This window comes from Dasypus novemcinctus, chromosome 12 (assembly GCF_030445035.2).
Source record: "Dasypus novemcinctus isolate mDasNov1 chromosome 12, mDasNov1.1.hap2, whole genome shotgun sequence".
Lineage (NCBI taxonomy): Eukaryota > Metazoa > Chordata > Mammalia > Cingulata > Dasypodidae > Dasypus > Dasypus novemcinctus.
In genome coordinates, this window is record NC_080684.1 from 99,527,184 (window position 1) to 99,545,687 (window position 18,504).

Below are 18,504 nucleotides of genomic sequence, written 5' to 3' on the forward strand. Positions count from 1 at the left end.
ATTTGGCTCAGAGAGGTGCTATCTTTTCCTCCAGGCCACACAGCTGTAAGTTGCAGAACCGGGATTTGAACCCAGGCAGTTGTGCTCCAGACGAGGGAGCACCTGCGAGTGGGAGCTGAGAGGCAGCAGAGTCTGGGCTGCAGAGGGGCGGGAGGTGGGCCCCTCGGGAGCAGGACTGCCCCGGGAAGCTACTAGCGCTCAGCTGAGCTCAGGCTGGACTCGGACAGGGCTCAGGTGCTTCGGCTCCATGTGCTGCTCTTACTCTGGGCTAATGGGGAGGGGTCGGCGGGGTGCAGGCTGCGAGGAGCAGGGGTGGCGGGCAGGGGTGTGGAGCTCAGGGCCCAGCTGCCCGTTCCCTCTCCTGCCCTGCATGCGGGGACCCCAGGGCGGGCGGAGACCCTCAGCGCTGTGTGATTTTCAGAGCCCTGCTTGGGGGCTTTCAGGAGTGGTCGATTCTAAAAACTTCTGCCTGGCTCGTGCTGGCCGATTTAGGGGCCTTGCGAGGCTGAGGGGTGGAGGAGCGGGGGCTGCTGGAGAGCTCAGAGCCCCATGACTCTGATGCTGGATCAAAACCGGGAACACTGGAGACCGGTCGGTTGCTTCATTTGTTCATTTAACAAATATCTATCAAGTGCTGCTCTGTGTCAAGACCCGATGCTTGGTGCCGGGCACAGAGGCGGACACGGCAGGCACGTGGCCCCTGCCTTGTAATAGCAGCGGAGAAGGAAGGGAAAGCTGATAAGTAAACTAGAGTATGTTAGAGAATACCAGTGCCATCGAGAAAACAGGATGCGGAGGCCGGGGAGTCGGGGCAGGGAGGTTGCAGTTTGACATGGGGTGGTCTGGGCAGGCCTCGCTGAGAAGGTGGCATTCATCGAGTACGACTCGAAGCGGGCGAGGAAGCACGCTGTGCCGGCTCTGCGGGAAGAGAGTTCTAGGCACAGGGAGTGGCCAGTGCAAAGGCCCTGAGGTGGGTGTGTGCCGGGAGTGTTTGCTTGTATGTGGTCAATCCTGTCGATAGTCTCCTTTATAGAATTTATGTTTTGTGCCTTATCCAAGAAGACTTTATCTACCCCAAATTAACAAAAATATTACGTGTAATATTTTCTTGTAATAGTTTTGTGGCTGTTTGTTGCATTTATGTTCTTTAATTCACCAGAAGTTTAACTTAAATTTCAGAATATATTTTACTTAACCCTACCTATCTATTATTTTATTATTATATTATGTTATAATAATATTGCTAAGTTATATTATTATTATATTATTTTGATGTGTAATCAACATAAAAATTAATAATGAGATAATTTACTTCTGTTTTGGGGTACCAACTGGTTAAGATGTTTATTTTTGTATGTGGTGTGAGGTAGGGATCTAACTTAATTGGTTTCCAAATGGATGGCAATACAGCAGTTTTTCCAGTGCTATTTATTGATTACTTCTTTCTCTACACATCTGAAAAGGCGTCTTCATAATGTACTCAGTGACTCTTTGTACATGGGTTTGTCCCTGTGCAATGGTATGCCACTAATCTTTTGTTCCTGTCACAGTACCACACTGTATTAATTAATAATCATAATTATCTAGTATTTTGGTCTCTTGTAGGGCTGGTGTCTACTTGTCTTCCTTCTTTTAAAAAGTCACTTGGCTATTTTCTTCCAATACAAATAGTAGAACCATCTGACCTGACTTCACAGGCAAAAATCACGTTGGGATTTTGATAGTGGTTGCAGTTGTTTATAGATTAACCCTGCACTGTGGACAGGGCAGAGATTGTCATTTCTGTCTTACAGATGGGGAAATAGAGCTCCAGAGTGGGGACCTGTGCAGCCCGAGGTCACACAGCTGAGAAGAGGGGGTGCAGGCAGGGGGTCTGAGCCTCAGCTGCTGGAGCGTTTGCTTGTTGAGCACCTCCTCTGTGCTGACGAACGTGTGCAGGGCCTGGGGATGTGACCAAAGAGCCTCCAAGGGGGGCTGCACCCCAGGAGCAGTCCTGCCTGAGGACCAGGGGAGGCTCCCCTGGAGGGGGCCCGGGAACCAGGCCATGATGAGCCAGTAGGAATTTTCGTGACCATGGGCAGAGTTGGGAAAGGTGTCCCTGCCAGGGGAAGAGCATGTGCAAAGCTCCAGAGGCCTGGGGCCTGTCGGGCCAGTCTTGCCACGCCATGTGGCCTCTGCTCTTCCTGATCCTTCTGCCACTGACCCCTCCCCTTCTCCTCTTTACCCACCCCGTCCTGGGGACAGACAAGGGGACGTGGCCCTACCCCCCTACTACCAGCCGGAGGAGGATGACGAGATGCCCTTCATCTGCTCCCTGTCAGGGGACAATGGCATCATGGGCTGCCACGAGATCCCCCCGCTCAAGGAGCAGGGCCGCGAGTGCTGCCTGTCCAAGGATGACGTCTACGACTTCGGGGGTGGGCACCAGGACCTCAACGCCAGCGGCCTTTGCATCAACTGGAACCGCTACTACAACGTGTGCCGCACGGGCAGCGCCAACCCCCACAAGGGCGCCATCAACTTCGACAACATCGGCTATGCCTGGATCGTCATCTTTCAGGTGTGCCTTCTCCCTGGGCATGGCCCATTGGGGGCGGGAGACGTGGAGAGGATAACTCCACCTGGCGGGCAGGACGTGGGTGCCTTGTGTGCTGGCAGGGCTGGGTGCGTTTGCCCTCCTCCCATCTCATTTAAATCTGCCCACTGTCCTGGCACAGTAGGCTTTATCACACCCACAGTACAGACAGGGAAACTGAGGCTCAAAGAAAGGAAGCCAGCTACTTGGCCAAGGGTCGTGTGACTATCCAATGGCAGAGTCAGGATTTCATCCCACGTGTGGGTGGCCCCAGACCCTGTGCTCTCCGTGGAACCTTGTGTTGCCTGGGGCAGGTGGGCGCAAGGGGGAGGTCTGCCCGCTGAGACTGCAGATGGAAACAGAGCCCTGCTGGGAGGGGCTGCCGAGCGCGAGGCAGGGCCCCTGATGGGGGCCGGGGGAGGAAGGGCATTCCTGGTGGAGGGGGCAGCTGCGGGAAGGCCCGGGGGCAGGAGAGTGCTCAGGGAGCACCCAGGAGCTCAGTTTGCCTAGAGCAGAGGGCCGTGTCTCTTGGCCATTTTTTTTTTTTTTGAGAGCAAAACAGTAAGAAGTACATTTTACCTTGACTGAGTGTACCCAGACATACATCCGCAGAGCACCATGAACTTTCCTTCTGCAAAGCAGTTTTCTGTGTGCCTTCCCCTGCCCTGCCCTGCCCTCCCCTCTTCTGCCCTCCTCCCCTCTCTCCTCTCCTCCTTTTCCATTCCTTTCCGTGGCCCTGTTACCCTGATATCAGGACATTCATTCTGTAGAGGACAGTGATGAGTATGTTTAGGGAAGTAGTGCCTTGGATATATTGCTTGATCTCTCTGGGCCTCAGTTTCCCCATCTCTAAAATAGGAATGATAAGTCCTCACCCCCCAACCTTGGGTGCCCAAGGAGATTTAAATCGGATGATGTGACCAAGCCATCAGCTGGTGCCCAGTGCCCAGTGCACAGTGAGCGCTCAGGAAACGTTCTGCTCCTTCTAGAATGTTCCTGGTAGACTAGGGCAGAAGTAGATGGGTGGCAGGCAGCATGAGGGCTGCTCTGGGGAGTGGCAGGATCCTGAATTCAGAGCTGCCAGGAGTGATGTGGTCACAGCCTAGTAGCTGCGCCTGGAGGTCCGCCGGGCCCTGGAGGATGGTGGGCTGCCCTGGGCACATCTCCAGCAGGGAGACACCTGCTCCGTGCATCTGCCCGAAACAAGCAAAGCTGCAGCCTGCGGGGGCTTCGGGCAGTGCTGGGGAGGACCTCTTCCGGTGGTCTTTCCCGAGGCTGCACATCAGCCCCTCAGGGAATGTGTGTGAGGCACAGGCTCACCAGCCTCATCCCAGCCCCACTGCGCCCCAGCCCTGCCAGGGGGTCCCACACCCCCATTTAGTGGAGAGGAGGAAGGTGAGGCTCTGGGAGGGGGGTGGCCCAGGGGTCAGCTGGAGCTGGAGCCCAAGCCCCCTGCCTCCGGCCCTCCCCTTTCGGCATGGGGGTCTTGACCCGGGCGGGGGGGGGCGGCTGGAGGAAGATGGACCTGAGGTAAGTCCTGCCTCCCTCCCGGTGCTCCTCCTCTTCTGCATGACGGGGGCCCGTCCTGTGGGGGTGTGCGAGGCGGAGTGTGCTCAGTCTCCCGCCCCCCCGAAGGCCTCCGGGCGCCCCCCGTCCCCGCCTGCCTCCCCGAGGCCCGCACCTCCAGCTGTCTGTCCTTCGCCGCCCCTGGCAGGTGATCACGCTGGAAGGCTGGGTGGAGATCATGTACTACGTGATGGACGCGCACTCCTTCTACAACTTCATCTACTTCATCCTGCTCATCATAGTAAGTGTCAGGGAAGCTGCGCTCTCCCGCCGAGCTCAAGGACCCGATCGGGCCGGTCTCGGGCCCCATGAATAGGGACAAGAGACCGTCTTTGGGAGTCGCTGGGGTGCCCTTCCGAGTCGGGAGGGAGAGCTAGGTGGGGGGAGCAGGAGGGGATACTTTTAAGATGGAGCCGCCCCCTGGTTGATTGAAGGCGCTCATCCGGGGCGGGTTCCGGCAGCGTCCATCACCTCCGATTGCCTTCATCTTTCATTTCCGGGCGTCCGGGTCCCTGTTTCTCTGCCTCTCCTAGCGCACGCTCTTTCTGTGAGCTGAGTGGGGCTCGGGGAGAGCAGAGGGCCCAGCGTATCCCCAAGATGCTCTGAAACTGGAGCCCAAGGCCTGCTTTTAAAACAGGCTTAGGAGAGAAGAGGTTGGCTCTGGTTGTGAGGGGTGGAGCCCCCTGAAATTCTCGTGGGGGGTGGTACCCCCACCTCACAGGCAGCTCTTCCCTGTGGGGGTGGCCTGGGGCCCCAGACGCAGGCCCTTCCCTGCCAGCCCCTCCCGCCCACTCCTGCGCTGTCTTCTAGTGTGAGGCAATTCCACCTTGTCATGCCTGAGTGCAGCTTCAGCTGCAGCACCAGCCCCCAAATGTCAAGGTCATTCACACCCTGGAGAGTCCCTGACTCCTACTGCTGCAGAGCTGGGCTCTCTGGCTTCCGCGTGGTGGAAGAGGACAGGCTTGGCCCTTTGGCCCGCGCCCCATCCTGGGCTGGCAGGACCTTGGCTGGGGGGGATCATGGATGACAGGTGACCCGAGGCGCTAGTTGTTGGCTTAGCTCCAGTGCTTTCCTGGGGAGGTGGGGCCTTGGACCCAGGAAAACTCCAGATAAAAGGAGAGGGGCCCCGGTTTTGTTCGGCACCCCCATTCATTCACCCCTTTATTCCAGGGAGGCCCCCACTCATCACTGGGCCCTGAAGCGAGTGCTGGGAACAGAGCAGGCGTCAGGCCAGACCCCAGCCCTCGAGGGCTTGGCGCCCGGTCTCGAGGGGAGGGTGGCTGACAGCAGACAGCTCCCGGGCTCTGGGGAGCGGGAGACAGAGCCCAAACCTGTACTGCCCCTGGCATACCAAGCGTGCTCAAGAAACGTGCCTCGCCGCTGCGGCTGCCACTCTTGTGGTCCCCGATGGCCCTGGCGTGGGGGAAAGGGTGCCAGCAGTAGGCAAAGGGCACTGAGTTTTTCCTGGAACTGGGAAGGGTCTGGAGAGCAGCACCTGGACGGGCATGTGCTCGTGTCACCCTCACCACCCTGCCAGGCAGGCTCTCGGGCAAGGATCCTGAGCCCCAGAAAGATGAGGTGCCTGGCCTGGGCCACCCTGCTGTGAGGAGACCGTGGTCCTGAAGCCCAGGGCCCTGACTCCAAGCCCAGTGCTCCTTTGGATTGGAGAAGTCCCTAAGCTCCAGCCTTCCATTTCACAGATGGGGAAATGGAGGCCCAGGGAGGAGAGGGGCCTGCCCGGCTCACCCTGGGGCAGCAGCTGCAGAGGCAGGGCTGGGGCGGAAGCCTGGCAGCGTGAGCTCCCAGGGGGCAGGCTCAAGCCCTGCCACGTGCCCCCTCACCCAGCCTGGTGCATGGCAGGCCTCCTGGAAATTCTTGCTAAGTAGCCCCTGAGTCCTCTGGGCAGCCCCACTGGTAACCCCCTGCCCCGGGGAGAGGAGCCTTGGGGATCTCCCGGCAGGCGGCCTGGAAGAGGAGCGAAAGGCAGGCGCTTCTGGCTCTCAGGTGGCACAAGCCTGTGGAGGAGCCTGCGCTCTGGAAAGGAGGGTCCCGCCCTGGTGGCCCCCGGCAGTGCGGGGAGGAGAGTGTGTTCCCTGGAGCCTGGCCACCGGCACGACACGAGGTGGCCTCTCCCCCACCCCGTCCAGGCACAGAGGAAACCACTCAAATAAAGCTTTTCCAAGGGCCGCTTCTCCTCCTTGTCCTGAGGCCTGAGGCCCAGGCCAGAGAGAAGTAGGGCCGAGGTAGCCTGGGCAGCCCGAGGGGGCCATGGCCTCCCTCCCGGCCTCGGCGCTGAAGTCCTGGGCAGGGTGGCAGTCGTGGCCAGGGCTGGGGGGAATGGGGGGCCTCAGCTGGGCTGGGCCTGGGCCAAGGAGCTGCCTGGGCACTGCCGGCCCGGGTCTCGCCTTTCCCGGAGCAGGGCCTCAGCCATCTTTTCCTGTCCCTATCTGTCTCTCTGGGCCCTCCGTCCTCCCCTCTCCCCTGCTCTCTCCCCGCCTGTGCATGCCCGTCCCTCTGTGCCTCCACTCGCTCGTTCCTGTCCTCTCTGAGCCTGTCTCACTCTCTCTCGGTGTCTCTCCTTGTCACTGTCTCTGCCTCCTGCTTCGTCCTTCTGTGGCGCTGGCTCTGCCCCTCCCCCCTCTTCATCACTGCCTCTGTTTCCCTGTCTCCCCCTGCCTCCCCCTCCCCGTCTCCGCCCCTCCCACCTTCCACAACCCCCCCATCCCTGTCCTCTCCTCCGTTGGTCACAGGTGGGCTCCTTCTTCATGATCAACCTGTGCCTCGTTGTCATAGCGACCCAGTTCTCGGAGACCAAGCAGCGGGAGCACCGGCTGATGCTGGAGCAGCGGCAGCGCTACCTGTCGTCCAGCACGGTGGCCAGCTACGCCGAGCCCGGCGACTGCTACGAGGAGATCTTCCAGTATGTCTGCCACATCCTGCGCAAGGCCAAGCGCCGCGCCCTGGGCCTCTACCAGGTCCTGCAGATCCGGCGCCAGGCCCTGGCCCCCGGGGCGCCTGCCCCTGCCAAGCCCGGGCCCCACGACAAGGAGCCCCAGCACTGCGGTAAGTGGCCCTGCCCCCGTCCTCCGCCCTAGGTGGGCTTCGGGGGCCTTAACCTGGGGGGGCTCCTTGGCCAACGCCACATCTCCCCAGCCCCAGGGACAAGCCAGCAGGTCCAGAGTGCCACTCACAGCCCCCCATTGGCTCCAGGCCACGCTCCTTCCCTTTGCTTTCCCTCTCCCTGACTGCGCCTGGCCCTGGGCTGGCTCTGGGCATGCGTGGGACGCACGCGCCACCCTGGCCCTGGAGGCCTTCCCTTCCGGGTCCTCGTGGGTGCACGTGGAGGGCGCTCTGCCCCCAAGTTGAGACACCCTCAGTCTAAAGCTCTGAAACGCTCTGCCGCAGCCGCTGCGCCCCTCCCCGCGCTCAGCTCGCTGGAGGGCCTGGGTAGGGGCGTGTGGGCTGGAGCGGGGGACGTGATGAGCCGCGCGGTCTGCTCCTGCCTTGCGGCCCCTGCTCCGCTCGCTGTCCATGGTGGTCCTGGCAAGGGCTGTCCCGTTGGTGTCCTCATCTGTTCGAGACAGCAGTCCTGAGGGAAGCAGGGGGAGTCACGTCACCCCTGGCTCTGAGCTAGGACACTAAGGTCCCGAGAGCTGATGGGGTCCCTGAAGGCTGCCTGGTGTGTCTGCGGCAAAAGGCAATGACCTGGAGAGTGGGCTCCACGGGGCTTTGTGCGGGGCACGTCCAGTGGCAAGGAGCCCCCGCCTTGGGAGGCACCCAGAGGCTGGGCCAGGCTCCCCCCACATGCTTCTTCCTGGCTGGCACCAGGCCCTGGGCGGTGGTCCGCAGCACATGGTCCGCCTGTTCGCTCGGCGGCCTGGGACAGCCGTGGCCCCTCTGCGGGCCTCGGTCTCCCCCCGGGCCCGGCCAGCGTGCGGGTGCTGCGTGGGTGTCGTTAGCCACTGCTGGCCTCTGGACAGCCCTTCCCTTCCAGCCACCCGCTCTGGGGAGGCAGCAGGACTCTCCGTCCTCGTCCACGGAGCTGCCGCCTACCTCTCCTGGGCGCCAGCCATCCCGGCGTGGTCTTGGAGGAGCCTCCAGGTGGCCTGTGGGCTGGCCCAGCCCTTGGAAGCGGGTGGGGCCCGGGCAGGACTGGCACCCAGCGTTCCTAGATGACGTGGGGTGGGGCTTCCTGCTGCGCCCACCAGCTTCTCCCGGGAACTCATGGGGGGCAGTCCCTGGGTGGGCTTTCGAGGAGGGTCCTGCTCCACCCCCTGGACCTCCTCCTCTCCCCCGGAAACAAGTGTCAGGGCGCTGCGCCGTGCACAGGTGGGAAGTGGGGCTCAGGGAGGGGAAGCTTCCACCGGCCCTCCAGGGCTGGGGTGAGGCCAAACCCCCAGACTCCTGCCCCCCCTCACCCTCCCACCAGCTGCAGGGAGCGAGTGAGTCAGAGGCTGGGGGTTGGGAAGCGTCTGGAGAGAACGCGGGGACATGAACGGAAGGCGGTACGTGCTTTGTTCCTCTCTCTGTAATGCCATGTCTGCCTTTCCTGCTTCCACAAGCAAAACGTGGATAGTCTAGAAAAATATAAAGAGAGAAAACCAGCTGCGATCCCAACACCTGGCGAGGACCCTCTCCTCCACCTCTTTGAAATGGTTCACAGACCATAGACTCAGGCTCCTCAGACTGCCCCTGGGGGCGGCGAAGGGGATGCGCTCCCACCGGGCCCTTCCTCTCTGGCCCCCAGGAGGGAGGTCGTGGGGGCTTCTAGAGGGAGGGCTCGCCTCTGCCCTTCCCTGGGAAACAAGAGCCCCCCCCTCCCCCCACTGGCGGGAGAAGTGAGGACTGCTGAGGCCACGCTGGCACCCTACCAGGGACATCCTCCCTTCAGCTCCCCCAGATCCCGCAGCAAGCAGCCCTGGGGGGAGGGGCTGAGTGCCCGAGGGCCTGCACGGTGACCGGCCCCCCGCCAAGGCCACAGCCAGTTAGCGATGGAGCAACGGCAGTTAGCAGCTGCGCGTGCACCAGGCGCTGTTCTAGACCTGTGACGTGTAAGAGCGAATCGGGTTCTCCCTCCCATCAGCCCTCGAGGTGGGCAAAGCCTGGAGATGGGAAGCTCCTTACCCAGCACTCGCAGGCCTCTGCCTCCGGGCTGGGGGCTGGCTCCAGGCCAAGCCTGTGGGCCCCGGGGAGTCCAAAACCCATGCAGGGCTGGGTGCCAGGGGCTGGGTCCCAGAGTTTCCGGCCGGCCTGGCATGGGCGGGTGCACAGGCTGCCTCTCTGCGACCCTTGAGCGTGGCCCGCGGTGGGGTCCCAGTGTGGCGGGCACTGACCTGGTCTTCTGCTTGCTTTGCAGAGCTCTGCCCACGACACAGCCCGCTGGACGCCACACCCCACACGCTGGTGCAGCCCATCTCCGCCATGCTGGCCCCCGAGCCCTCCGCCTGCCCCCGCTGCCGGCTGGAGGCGGCCCGGCAGCCCTCGGGCCTGGGCGGCAGCGACTCGGGCCAGGAGGGCTCCGGCTCCGGCGGCTCGGCCGGTGGCGAGGACGAGGCCGACAGGGACGGGGCCCGGAGCAGCGAGGATGGGGCGTCCTCGGGGCTGGGGAAGGAGGACGAGGAGGAGCGTGTGGCCGGGGCGGCCCGGCTGTGCGGGGACGTGTGGCGGGAGACACGGGCCAAGCTGCGGGGCATCGTGGACAGCAAGTACTTCAACCGGGGCATCATGCTGGCCATCCTGGTGAACACTGTCAGCATGGGCATCGAGCACCACGAGCAGGCCAGTGCGGCGGCGGCCGGCGGGCACGGGCCACGGTCACGGAGGAGGGGGCGCTCAGCGTGTCTGTGGAGTGAATGAGGGAGGGAATGTGTGCAGCTGTGACCAGACTGGACTCGTGGGGGGCGGAGAAGAGGGACAGCCCGTCCTTTTCCTCCCCAGCCGGGACATTGCACCCTCGCCCCATCGCCCCCTGCCAGTCCCTGCCAAATCTAACTTCCATCCCTCCCCTCTCTGAGCGAGCCTTCCTGTCCATCCTCCCCAGGCAACTGGTGTGCCCTCTCCAGAGGGCCTGGCTGGCTGGGCTCTCCCCTGCCCCCAAACTTCCATAGCTCCCGCTGTCCTAGTGGCAAATTCCAGATCTTTCCGCCTGGCGTTCAAGGTCCTTCGTGCTCAGCCCATGACACACCTTCTCCAGGTGGGGCGACCTGTCCCCGACCCTCACCCCCCATTTACACGCACCCTCCCCAACGACTCCACACACCCACAGCCCCCCGGCAGCGAGGGTGGCCCCAAGGTTGCCGTTAGAGGCTGTACCCCTTTTTCTTGCCGACCCTAGAGGCTTCTTTATCCTCAGCTCTGGGTGCAAGGGGTGCAGGGGGGTGTGGGCTGAGTTCAAGGCTGTCCCCAGGCCACCTGGGCCATTGTGGTCCTGCTGCGGAGTTGAAAGGTGAGAGGAGTTCTGAGAAGGGTGGCCCTTGGTGGCTGGTCCAGGGGGGCATGGGAAGGGGTGCACACAAGGGAAGGACAGGCTGGAGGGGTTCGGGTTTAGCCCAGATGACCCAGGTCATAGGTCACACCCAAGGGGACAGCCTGGGTGACTGGAGCAGCCCCAGCGCCTGTGGAGAAGCACCGTCTTCTGACTCCATGCTGCCTCCCGGACCCTGGCGGGGCTTCCTCCCTTAAGCTGCACCCAAGCCCTTTGGCAGCTGGTGACCCTGAGGCCCTGGGAGGGGAAGGTCCCACAGCCACTCAGGGGCCTGATTTGAACCCACATCTCTCTGGGGCAAGACTGACCCCTGGCGGGGTTTCGATCCTGCGCTCTCTCCGCAGAGGCCCCGCACCCACCCCGCTTGGCCCTGCGGGTGCCACGCTCCTTTCCCTCTTCATTAGCGTGCCAAGCGCAGGCTCCATTCAATTTACTTAAATGCGGCCCCTGGGGCTGCCGCGACACTGTTCGGAGCTGCTGGGTTGCCAGCCGTTCCAGCTTAATTAAAATGGTCTCAGGGGAGCGCTAGGGGGGAGTGGTAGCCTCTCCGCAGGGGAAAGTTGGGGAGACAGGTGGCCCTGAGGCCCTCGCCCTGGGTGCAGCCTCTGGCCTTGGCCTTGGCCTGCGGGGGCACAGAGGATCCGGAGGGCACAGCTGCCCTTGGGGCGCTGGCACGCGTTTCTGAGTGGGGTGGCACGGGAAGACTGTCCACCAGCTCCAGCAGCGCCTGGCGCTGTCCCTGCCCCGGGGCTGCCTGAACCAGCTCGGGGGAGCCCATTTTTAAACGCTCAGAAGTTTTGCAGGCTGGTTGGTAAACAGCTGGGAGCTTGAAAGGGCCATGGCGGGATGGAATTGGCGTCCGCGACCCACCAGGCCCTGTTTCCCAGGCCAGTTTGCCAGCAGCTGGCCGCCCCCACCTCCTCTCCCACCTCCCTCGGGGGTGACCCCACAGCCAGCTGCTCCACTCCGGGGTCCAGCCTCTCCTCTCCCCTGCTCCAGCCTCCTTGGGTTCCTGCCACGCCCGGGCCCAGCGAGCCCTGGGACCTGGAATCTGCCGGAGCCTCCGCTGTGGCGCCGCAGGCACCGCGTGATGCTGAGGTCACGCCTCTCGCCCTCCCCGGCTGGGCCTCATGGGGTTGACTCGCCTTTACCGCGCACCCAGTGGTCTAGCGCTGTGCCCCCGTGTTCCCAGAAGCCCCTCGAAGCAGTGTTAGCTCTCACGCACACTGGGGAGGCCACTGTCCACGCGGAGGCCCTGGTTCTGCTGTGGCCCCATGGGGTGGCCTTGGGCAGCCGCTGGGCCCCTGTCCGTGGGCACACCAGCCCCTCCTGGCCCCAGGTGCCCGGGTAGTAGGTGCTCGGGACTTAGGGATTACCAAGGCGTCCTGTGCTGACCCTGGCCCCAACCCTGGATCGAGTTTACCAGCTGCTGCCTGGAGCCTCACAAAATTAATCTGCCCAAGAAAGGGTGGGGGCGGGAGGGTTTCGAGAACGCCCTTTCGCGAGCAGCAGCCACGGCGGGGCCTGCACGCGGGCCTGCTGGTATTTTTACCTCACTCCCTCGGCTCCCAGACAGGGCTCAGCGGCAAGCGGTCCGCCCCCGGGTTTATTTTGAGCAGGCCTGTCTGAGGTGGCTCCCCGGGCCGTCCTGGGGGTGCAGGCAGAGGGGGAGGGAGGAGCCGGCGCCGGCCCGGCCTTCGGAGTGGCTGCCCGGTGCGCGCACATGCAGCCCCTTCCCCGGGCCGAGAGCCTGCAGGGGAGGCACGGCGCGGGGACCCCCTGCATCCACCCTGGCTGGCAGGGGCCTCCCTGTGCCCCTGAAGGTGACCTGCAGGGCAGGCCAGCGGCTCACTCCGCCTTTCTGGTCATGGGGTGCTGGAAGGCGCACACTGAGGTGGAATTGTGGGTGCCCGTGCCGCCCAAAGCCTGGGGGAGCGTCACTGGGCAATCAGCGGGTTTGCCCAGGTTCCCCGTGGCAGCAAATGCTGTTCCTTGCAGGGACTGGCATGGAAGGAGGGCAGCAGGAGATGGAGGTCAGCCAGGCAGGGGCTGTGTGGGGCTCGTGGAGCACTCCCTGGGTGTGGGGGGGTGGTCAGAGTGGGGGCCTGGGAGCCTGCGGGAAGGCAGGGGCCAGCTGGGCCTCTCAGGAGGCCAGGGTCCTGCCTCATCACGTCTGGTCATTGTCATCAGGTCCCCTCCACATGCCATCCTCACAGCAGCCCTATGGGGTGGGTGGGGTGGGCATCTTATCCCCACTGGGCAGATGGGGAAACCGAGGCTCAGGGAGGGGAAGTGGCTGGCAGGGCTGGGCTCTGAGATGCTGAGGTTAGCTTTGGACAAGGCTGCCCCAAGGCAGGGGAGGCCTGGGAACAGTCCCCTCTGATTCTCTCTGCCTCTGTCACGTGCGTTTCCAGGACTGTGATGCCTCCCGAAGAGGCCCAGCGGCCTCCGACTGTCCTTGGTACTCTTCCCCGGCTCAGCTCACAAAGCTGGAGAGCCAGAGCAGAGGGTCAGGCTGAATGGACAGCGGGGCAGGGGTACCCGGTGCCGGGACACGGCCAATGGCCCCAGCTGCCAGGGGACTGCCTTCAAGGCCCCCCAGCCAGGAGATGGCTCAAGGCAGCTTTATTCTCCTGCAGACCCAGGTCCGGGGTGACTCCTGGCATAGGGGGACAGGGGTGGCTTAGTGCCAGCTCTGTGGGACCCCAGGGAGCAAGGCACTAACATAGGTGGCAGTCAGGGAAGGCTTCTTGGAGGCAGTGGCATTGGAGATGGATTCTGAAAACTGACTAGTTCATCAGTGAGAAGAGGAGTGGGTGCAGGGGCCAGGAACAGAGCCCTCGGGAGGATGTGCACAGGGACTGGGGCAGGTCAGAGGCCAGGAAGGCTCTCCATCCTCAAAGGGTCTTGGGGTAGGCTCTATCTCCAGGGACCGGGGAACCACAGAAGGCTGGTAAGCAGGCGGGTGACGTGATGTGTTGACTTGGAGCCTCAGGTCAGAGAAGTAGGGTGAAGGGGAGTGAGGCCAGAGCGGGGAGGCCTGGGTTCGAGATGTGACTCCACCCTGGACTGACCGTGGCCCTGGGCCGTCACTTCTCTCTGCACCTCAGGTTCCACGTCTGTAAAGTGGGGAGAATAAAAAAGGGTAGTCTGAAGCTTAGATGAGCTTGTGCATGGCAAGTGCTTGGCACCGCTGGCACCGGCTGCCACCCGAATCCTGACGAGCCCCAGACTGCACGCCCACGCTCCCTCCCCCAGGGTGACAGTCACAGCTCAGGGGCACCTGGCCTCCCGCTGTGCTCTCCAGGAAGGGGCAGGCTCCTGGGGATCAGCCTAGAGACCCTGCTCTACTCTCGCAGAGGTGGCCGGGGCCCCGGCTCAGTGCTGCCCGAGCCCGTGGCACGGGCAGGGGCGTGCCGCCCGCCCCCTCCCACGTCCCCTCGGCCTCGCTGTCCTGCCCCAGCCCTCCGTACCTGCCCCCAGCCTCCCACCGCTGCTTCTCCTGGGTGCCCCTGCCCTCCAGCACCTGTCATCAGGTGGGCCTTTCCCCTCTCCAGAGGCCTCTGCTCTCTGTCTGTCTGTCTGCTCCCTCTGGCAGGGTGTCTTTGCGTTGGTCCTCACCCACGACTCTTGGTGCCTGTTTTCCTCCCTCGCTGTGTCTCTGTGACTGTCTCTCCATGCCCTGCCCTTGTCCCCCTCTCAGAGTCTCAATCCGTCTGTCCTTCGAGTGTCTCTTGGTCCATCTCTGGGTCTCTGCCTTCCTCTCCCACACCCCCCTCCTCCTCGGTCTCTCGCTCACTGTGTCTATATTTGTGTCTGTCTCTCTCCTGCTCGCTGTCTCTCTCCGCCCCGTCTCTCTCCCGGAAAAACGCTCGCAGGAGTGATGGATGGTCCATTAGAAGGAGATGAACAGGTGTGCGCTCGACTAGAGAAACAGCTGCTGCGAGGGCGGAGGGAGGCGACGGCGACCTTTCGGGGAGAGAGGCTCGGGCTCCGCGCGGCAATAGCAGGCGCGTGCGCGGCGTGTGCGGCCCAGAGCCGATGACCTGCCGTCACGGGCTGTCAGCGGCCACGTTTGTCATCTCTGCAGACTTCGTTTCGGCGGGCTGGGATGTCGGGGCCTCTGAGCAGCATCTGGGCGCTGGCTCAGCCCGGGGTGCTGGGGCCCTGGCCCCCGCACACGCCACTGAGGGGCCCCTCCCGGGCTCCCACGCCCCTGTCAGGACCATTTTGTGAGTCAAATGTGATTACCGCCAGCAGTGGGGCCTTCTTTTATCTGGGCTTGAGAGGAGCTGGCAGTTTTATTAGATTTCCCAGCATCCGGCGGGACCTGGGTGGTTATTTTTTTCTCATCTCTTTTTAACCTAAATGGAATCAGAGCTCCCTGGTCAAGGGGCTGGCCTGGGGGTTGGCGGTGCTGATGGATGGGTGACCATGGTTCTCAGTTCTCCCCACTCCCAGCCTTTGCTCTGGGGGGCCCTCTTCTCCCCATCATCCCACTGCCCCCTTCAGTTCTTAGGCCTCTGCTGAGATGTCTCTTCCTCCAGGGAGCTGCTCCTGACTCCATGAAGACTGTTCCCCCAAAGCGCCCTGTTTTGAGCACTCACGGGCTGGGTGCTTGGCTGGGTTTGTCGGTCCTAGACACAGAGCCTTGTGCTTCCTGAGGGTGGGGCCGATGCCAGCCTTGTTCGCCAGCGCCCACCGTGGTAGCACCCTCTGTGGAGCGTGTGCAAGAGTGAATGAAAGAGTGAATGAACGGATGAATTCAGGTGGGGGTTGGGTGGGGTGGGAGAGCAGCTGAGAGCCCCACGTGGCTCTGTGCCTGGTTCTGCCACATCCTTGCCATGTGGCTCCGTGTCATTTCATTTCTGCCAGCCCCTGTTTTCTCATGTTTTCCCTTCCCCATGATTCAAAACCAAACACTCTTTCAGTTCCAGAGGTCCCCGGAATGGGGAGAGAGGGCCGGGGCCTCGCGAGCCCCTCGGACCAGCTGGGGCACCTCGGCAGGTCCCCTCCCCTCTCTGGGTCCTCACGTCCTCCTCTGAGAAGTGGGTGCCCTGAGCCCCACCAGGCAGGGCGGCCCGTGGTTAAGGGCGTCTTGTAGGTGTTCTGTGAGCAGGGTGGTGTCTGGCACACAGCAGGTGTGCAGTACCCATCCTCCCTGCATGGGCACGGTGGTCCCCCCGGCCCGTTAGCCCGAGATGGTGGTGGAGGGGGAAGGGCTCCTTGGGGAGGTCTGCACTGGTCATGGCGAAGGGTGAGCCGCCGGGCGGGCGGCCTGGGTTCCAATCCTGACGCCCCAGTACTAGCGCCACGACCTGGGGCAAGGGACTGGCTTTCTCCTAATTCCCGTCCTCCCCCGCAAATGGGCTCCCGGGAGGGATTAGTGGCCGTGATGACTGTAAAGTGCAGACCAGTTCCTGGCACGTGGTAAGTGCCCAGCGAGCAGGGAGCTTCCAGAGACCCCTGGCCTGCCTTTTGGTCTTGCTCTGTGTCCAGCCCTGTGACTGCAGGCTGGCCTCTGATCCTCAGTTTCCCCATCTGTAAAGGGGCACCATAATACCTCCCCTGACGAGGAAACAAGTATAAACCACCAGTGTCATTTCCGAATGTGCGGCAGGGCAGTCCCGCGGGGCCCCCGCCATCCGCCGCAGACCTCTCAGAGCCGCCGCGGGCAGAGTCGAGAGGTCCAGGGAGGGCACCCCCGGCTGGTGTGGCAGAACCAGGCCTGCCCGCCTCCCGGGGGCTCTGGAGCCGAGGGGTGTCTGGACAGGAGCCCCAGCTGCCCTCTGGCCTGACCTGGCCCTCTGCCCCACCCCCAACGCCCCCACAGCCCGAGGAGCTGACCAATGTCCTGGAGATCTGCAACGTCGTCTTCACCAGCATGTTTGCCCTGGAGATGATCCTGAAGCTGGCCGCCTTCGGGCTCTTCGACTACCTGCACAACCCCTACAACATCTTCGACAGCATCATCGTCATCATCAGGTACTCGTCTCCACCTCCCACCTGTCCTGCTCGCCACCCACCCAGCGTGCCCAGGGCCCAGAGGCAGCGGGGGTGAGCGGGGGATTTCATGTGCTGACCCCAGCTCACCCGGGAGGGTTGAGTCCAGTGGCTCTTAACGTTTTCTGTGCCACGGACCCTCCGGCCATCTGGCGAAGCCCTTGGACCCCTTCTTAGAATGATGTTTTAAATCAGGGGTTCTTAACCTCTTTTGTTGCACAGACCCCTTTACCAGTCAGGTGAAAACCACAGACCCCTTACTAAGTCCACACTTTACTGTGTATTTTTTAGAAAAATTATCACACCTGCATCAACACGTCCCCACAATAATGCGATTTTGAGTTCCAGTTCAAGCTCACAGACCCCTTGTTAAAAATTCCTGTTTCAAATGCACAAAATAAAGCATGTTCAGGTTGCAAAGGAGACTGATGACATCAGAACAGTTATCAAGAGAGTGGAATGTGTGATATGGCCGTAGATGTGCCTCCTGATGAATGCATTCAGTAGCAAGACCTGGCAGTGGCTGTGGGACGGCTGTCATCCCAGAGCAGGCATGAGCCTAAATAATACTGGGAAACGCCTGCGGCCACCGTTGCAGGGCATGAGAAGGTCCACCTTTGTTGGTGGGGGACAAAGTCACAGGTACCGCTAATTCTCTGTGGCCTGTGGTGTCCGTTCACCATCGCAAAAACCGCCACTTCTCCCAAAGAGGCCGGTGACGTGCCGCGACCTCCCGACTCGGCGCCCAGGAGGAGGCCGCGCTTGCCGGGCGGCCCGGGGGCGGCGGCCTCTCCGCGGGCGCGTGGGCGAGCGCGTGGTGACGGCCGCCCGCGCCCGCCGCGCTGACCCGCGGCCCCTCTCGTCCCCGGCCCCGGCCCGCAGCATCTGGGAGATCGTGGGGCAGGCGGACGGCGGGCTGTCGGTGCTGCGCACGTTCCGGCTGCTGCGCGTGCTCAAGCTGGTGCGCTTCATGCCCGCGCTGCGGCGCCAGCTCGTGGTGCTCATGAAGACCATGGACAACGTGGCCACCTTCTGCATGCTGCTCATGCTCTTCATCTTCATCTTCAGGTGGGCCCGACGAGCCCGGGCGCCGGGGCGGGGGGCTGGGGGCCGCGGGAGCCCCCCCCAAGCCGCCCCCGTCTCCCCCCAGTATCCTCGGGATGCACATCTTCGGCTGCAAGTTCAGCCTCCGCACGGACACGGGAGACACGGTCCCCGACAGGAAGAACTTTGACTCCCTGCTGTGGGCCATCGTCACCGTGTTCCAGGTGAGCGGTGGGCGCGTGGCCCCGTGTGGCAGAGGCAGGGGCGTCCCCCCCCCACCCTGGGCCCGCGGGCCACGGGGTGCCACCAGCCTTGGAGAATCTGGAGAAGAGGGCTGGGGCCTGGGAGCCGGGTGGCTGCCGGGAGCGCGGTGCCCACCCCTCCCCCCGCGTCCTGAGACTGCGGGGACACGCTGACTCTTCCCCGAGCCCGGCCCCTCGCGGGTGGCACCGGGCTGGTGGCGCTGTGAGGCTCTGTGAGGATGGGCGTGCAGAGGGCCTGGCCGCAGGCTGCCCTTGCCTGGGGTTCTAAGGCAGAAGGAGTGAGGTGAGGAAGGGGCATGGGCTCCCAGCTTTGGTGGGAGGGCTAGTGGCTCCCAGCTTGGGGGGAGGGCTAGTGCCCACGGGGAGGCACGGGCAAGAGAGTATGCTGGGGTTGGACTCTGAGAAGGGGGCTGTGGGCGCAGCCAGGGTAGAGCGGGCACAGGTGTGAGCACGGGACTCAGCGGGGAGTGGGCCAGGCCAGGTGGGCACATGGGTGTGCCGGGGGGGCTCGTGCCACCTGGCGAGGTCCACAGTGGGGCTGCCCCCATGGGAGCCCCCAAGTGTGTTCT

At 63.0% G+C, this 18,504-nt stretch overlaps 1 protein-coding gene across 1 annotated transcript in view; it reads left to right on the forward strand.

Annotated features, from left to right (window-relative positions):
- The window catches only part of CACNA1I (calcium voltage-gated channel subunit alpha1 I), a 115,287-nt gene that overhangs the window by 67,090 nt on the left and 29,693 nt on the right, over positions 1-18,504 (forward strand). The window contains exons 7-13 of the mRNA XM_058308832.1: positions 2,245-2,560; positions 4,290-4,382; positions 6,892-7,204; positions 9,498-9,919; positions 16,459-16,610; positions 17,511-17,696; positions 17,779-17,896. Coding sequence (XP_058164815.1) covers positions 2,245-2,560; positions 4,290-4,382; positions 6,892-7,204; positions 9,498-9,919; positions 16,459-16,610; positions 17,511-17,696; positions 17,779-17,896 — 1,600 coding nt within the window. The remainder of the gene's footprint in view (positions 1-2,244; positions 2,561-4,289; positions 4,383-6,891; positions 7,205-9,497; positions 9,920-16,458; positions 16,611-17,510; positions 17,697-17,778; positions 17,897-18,504) is intronic.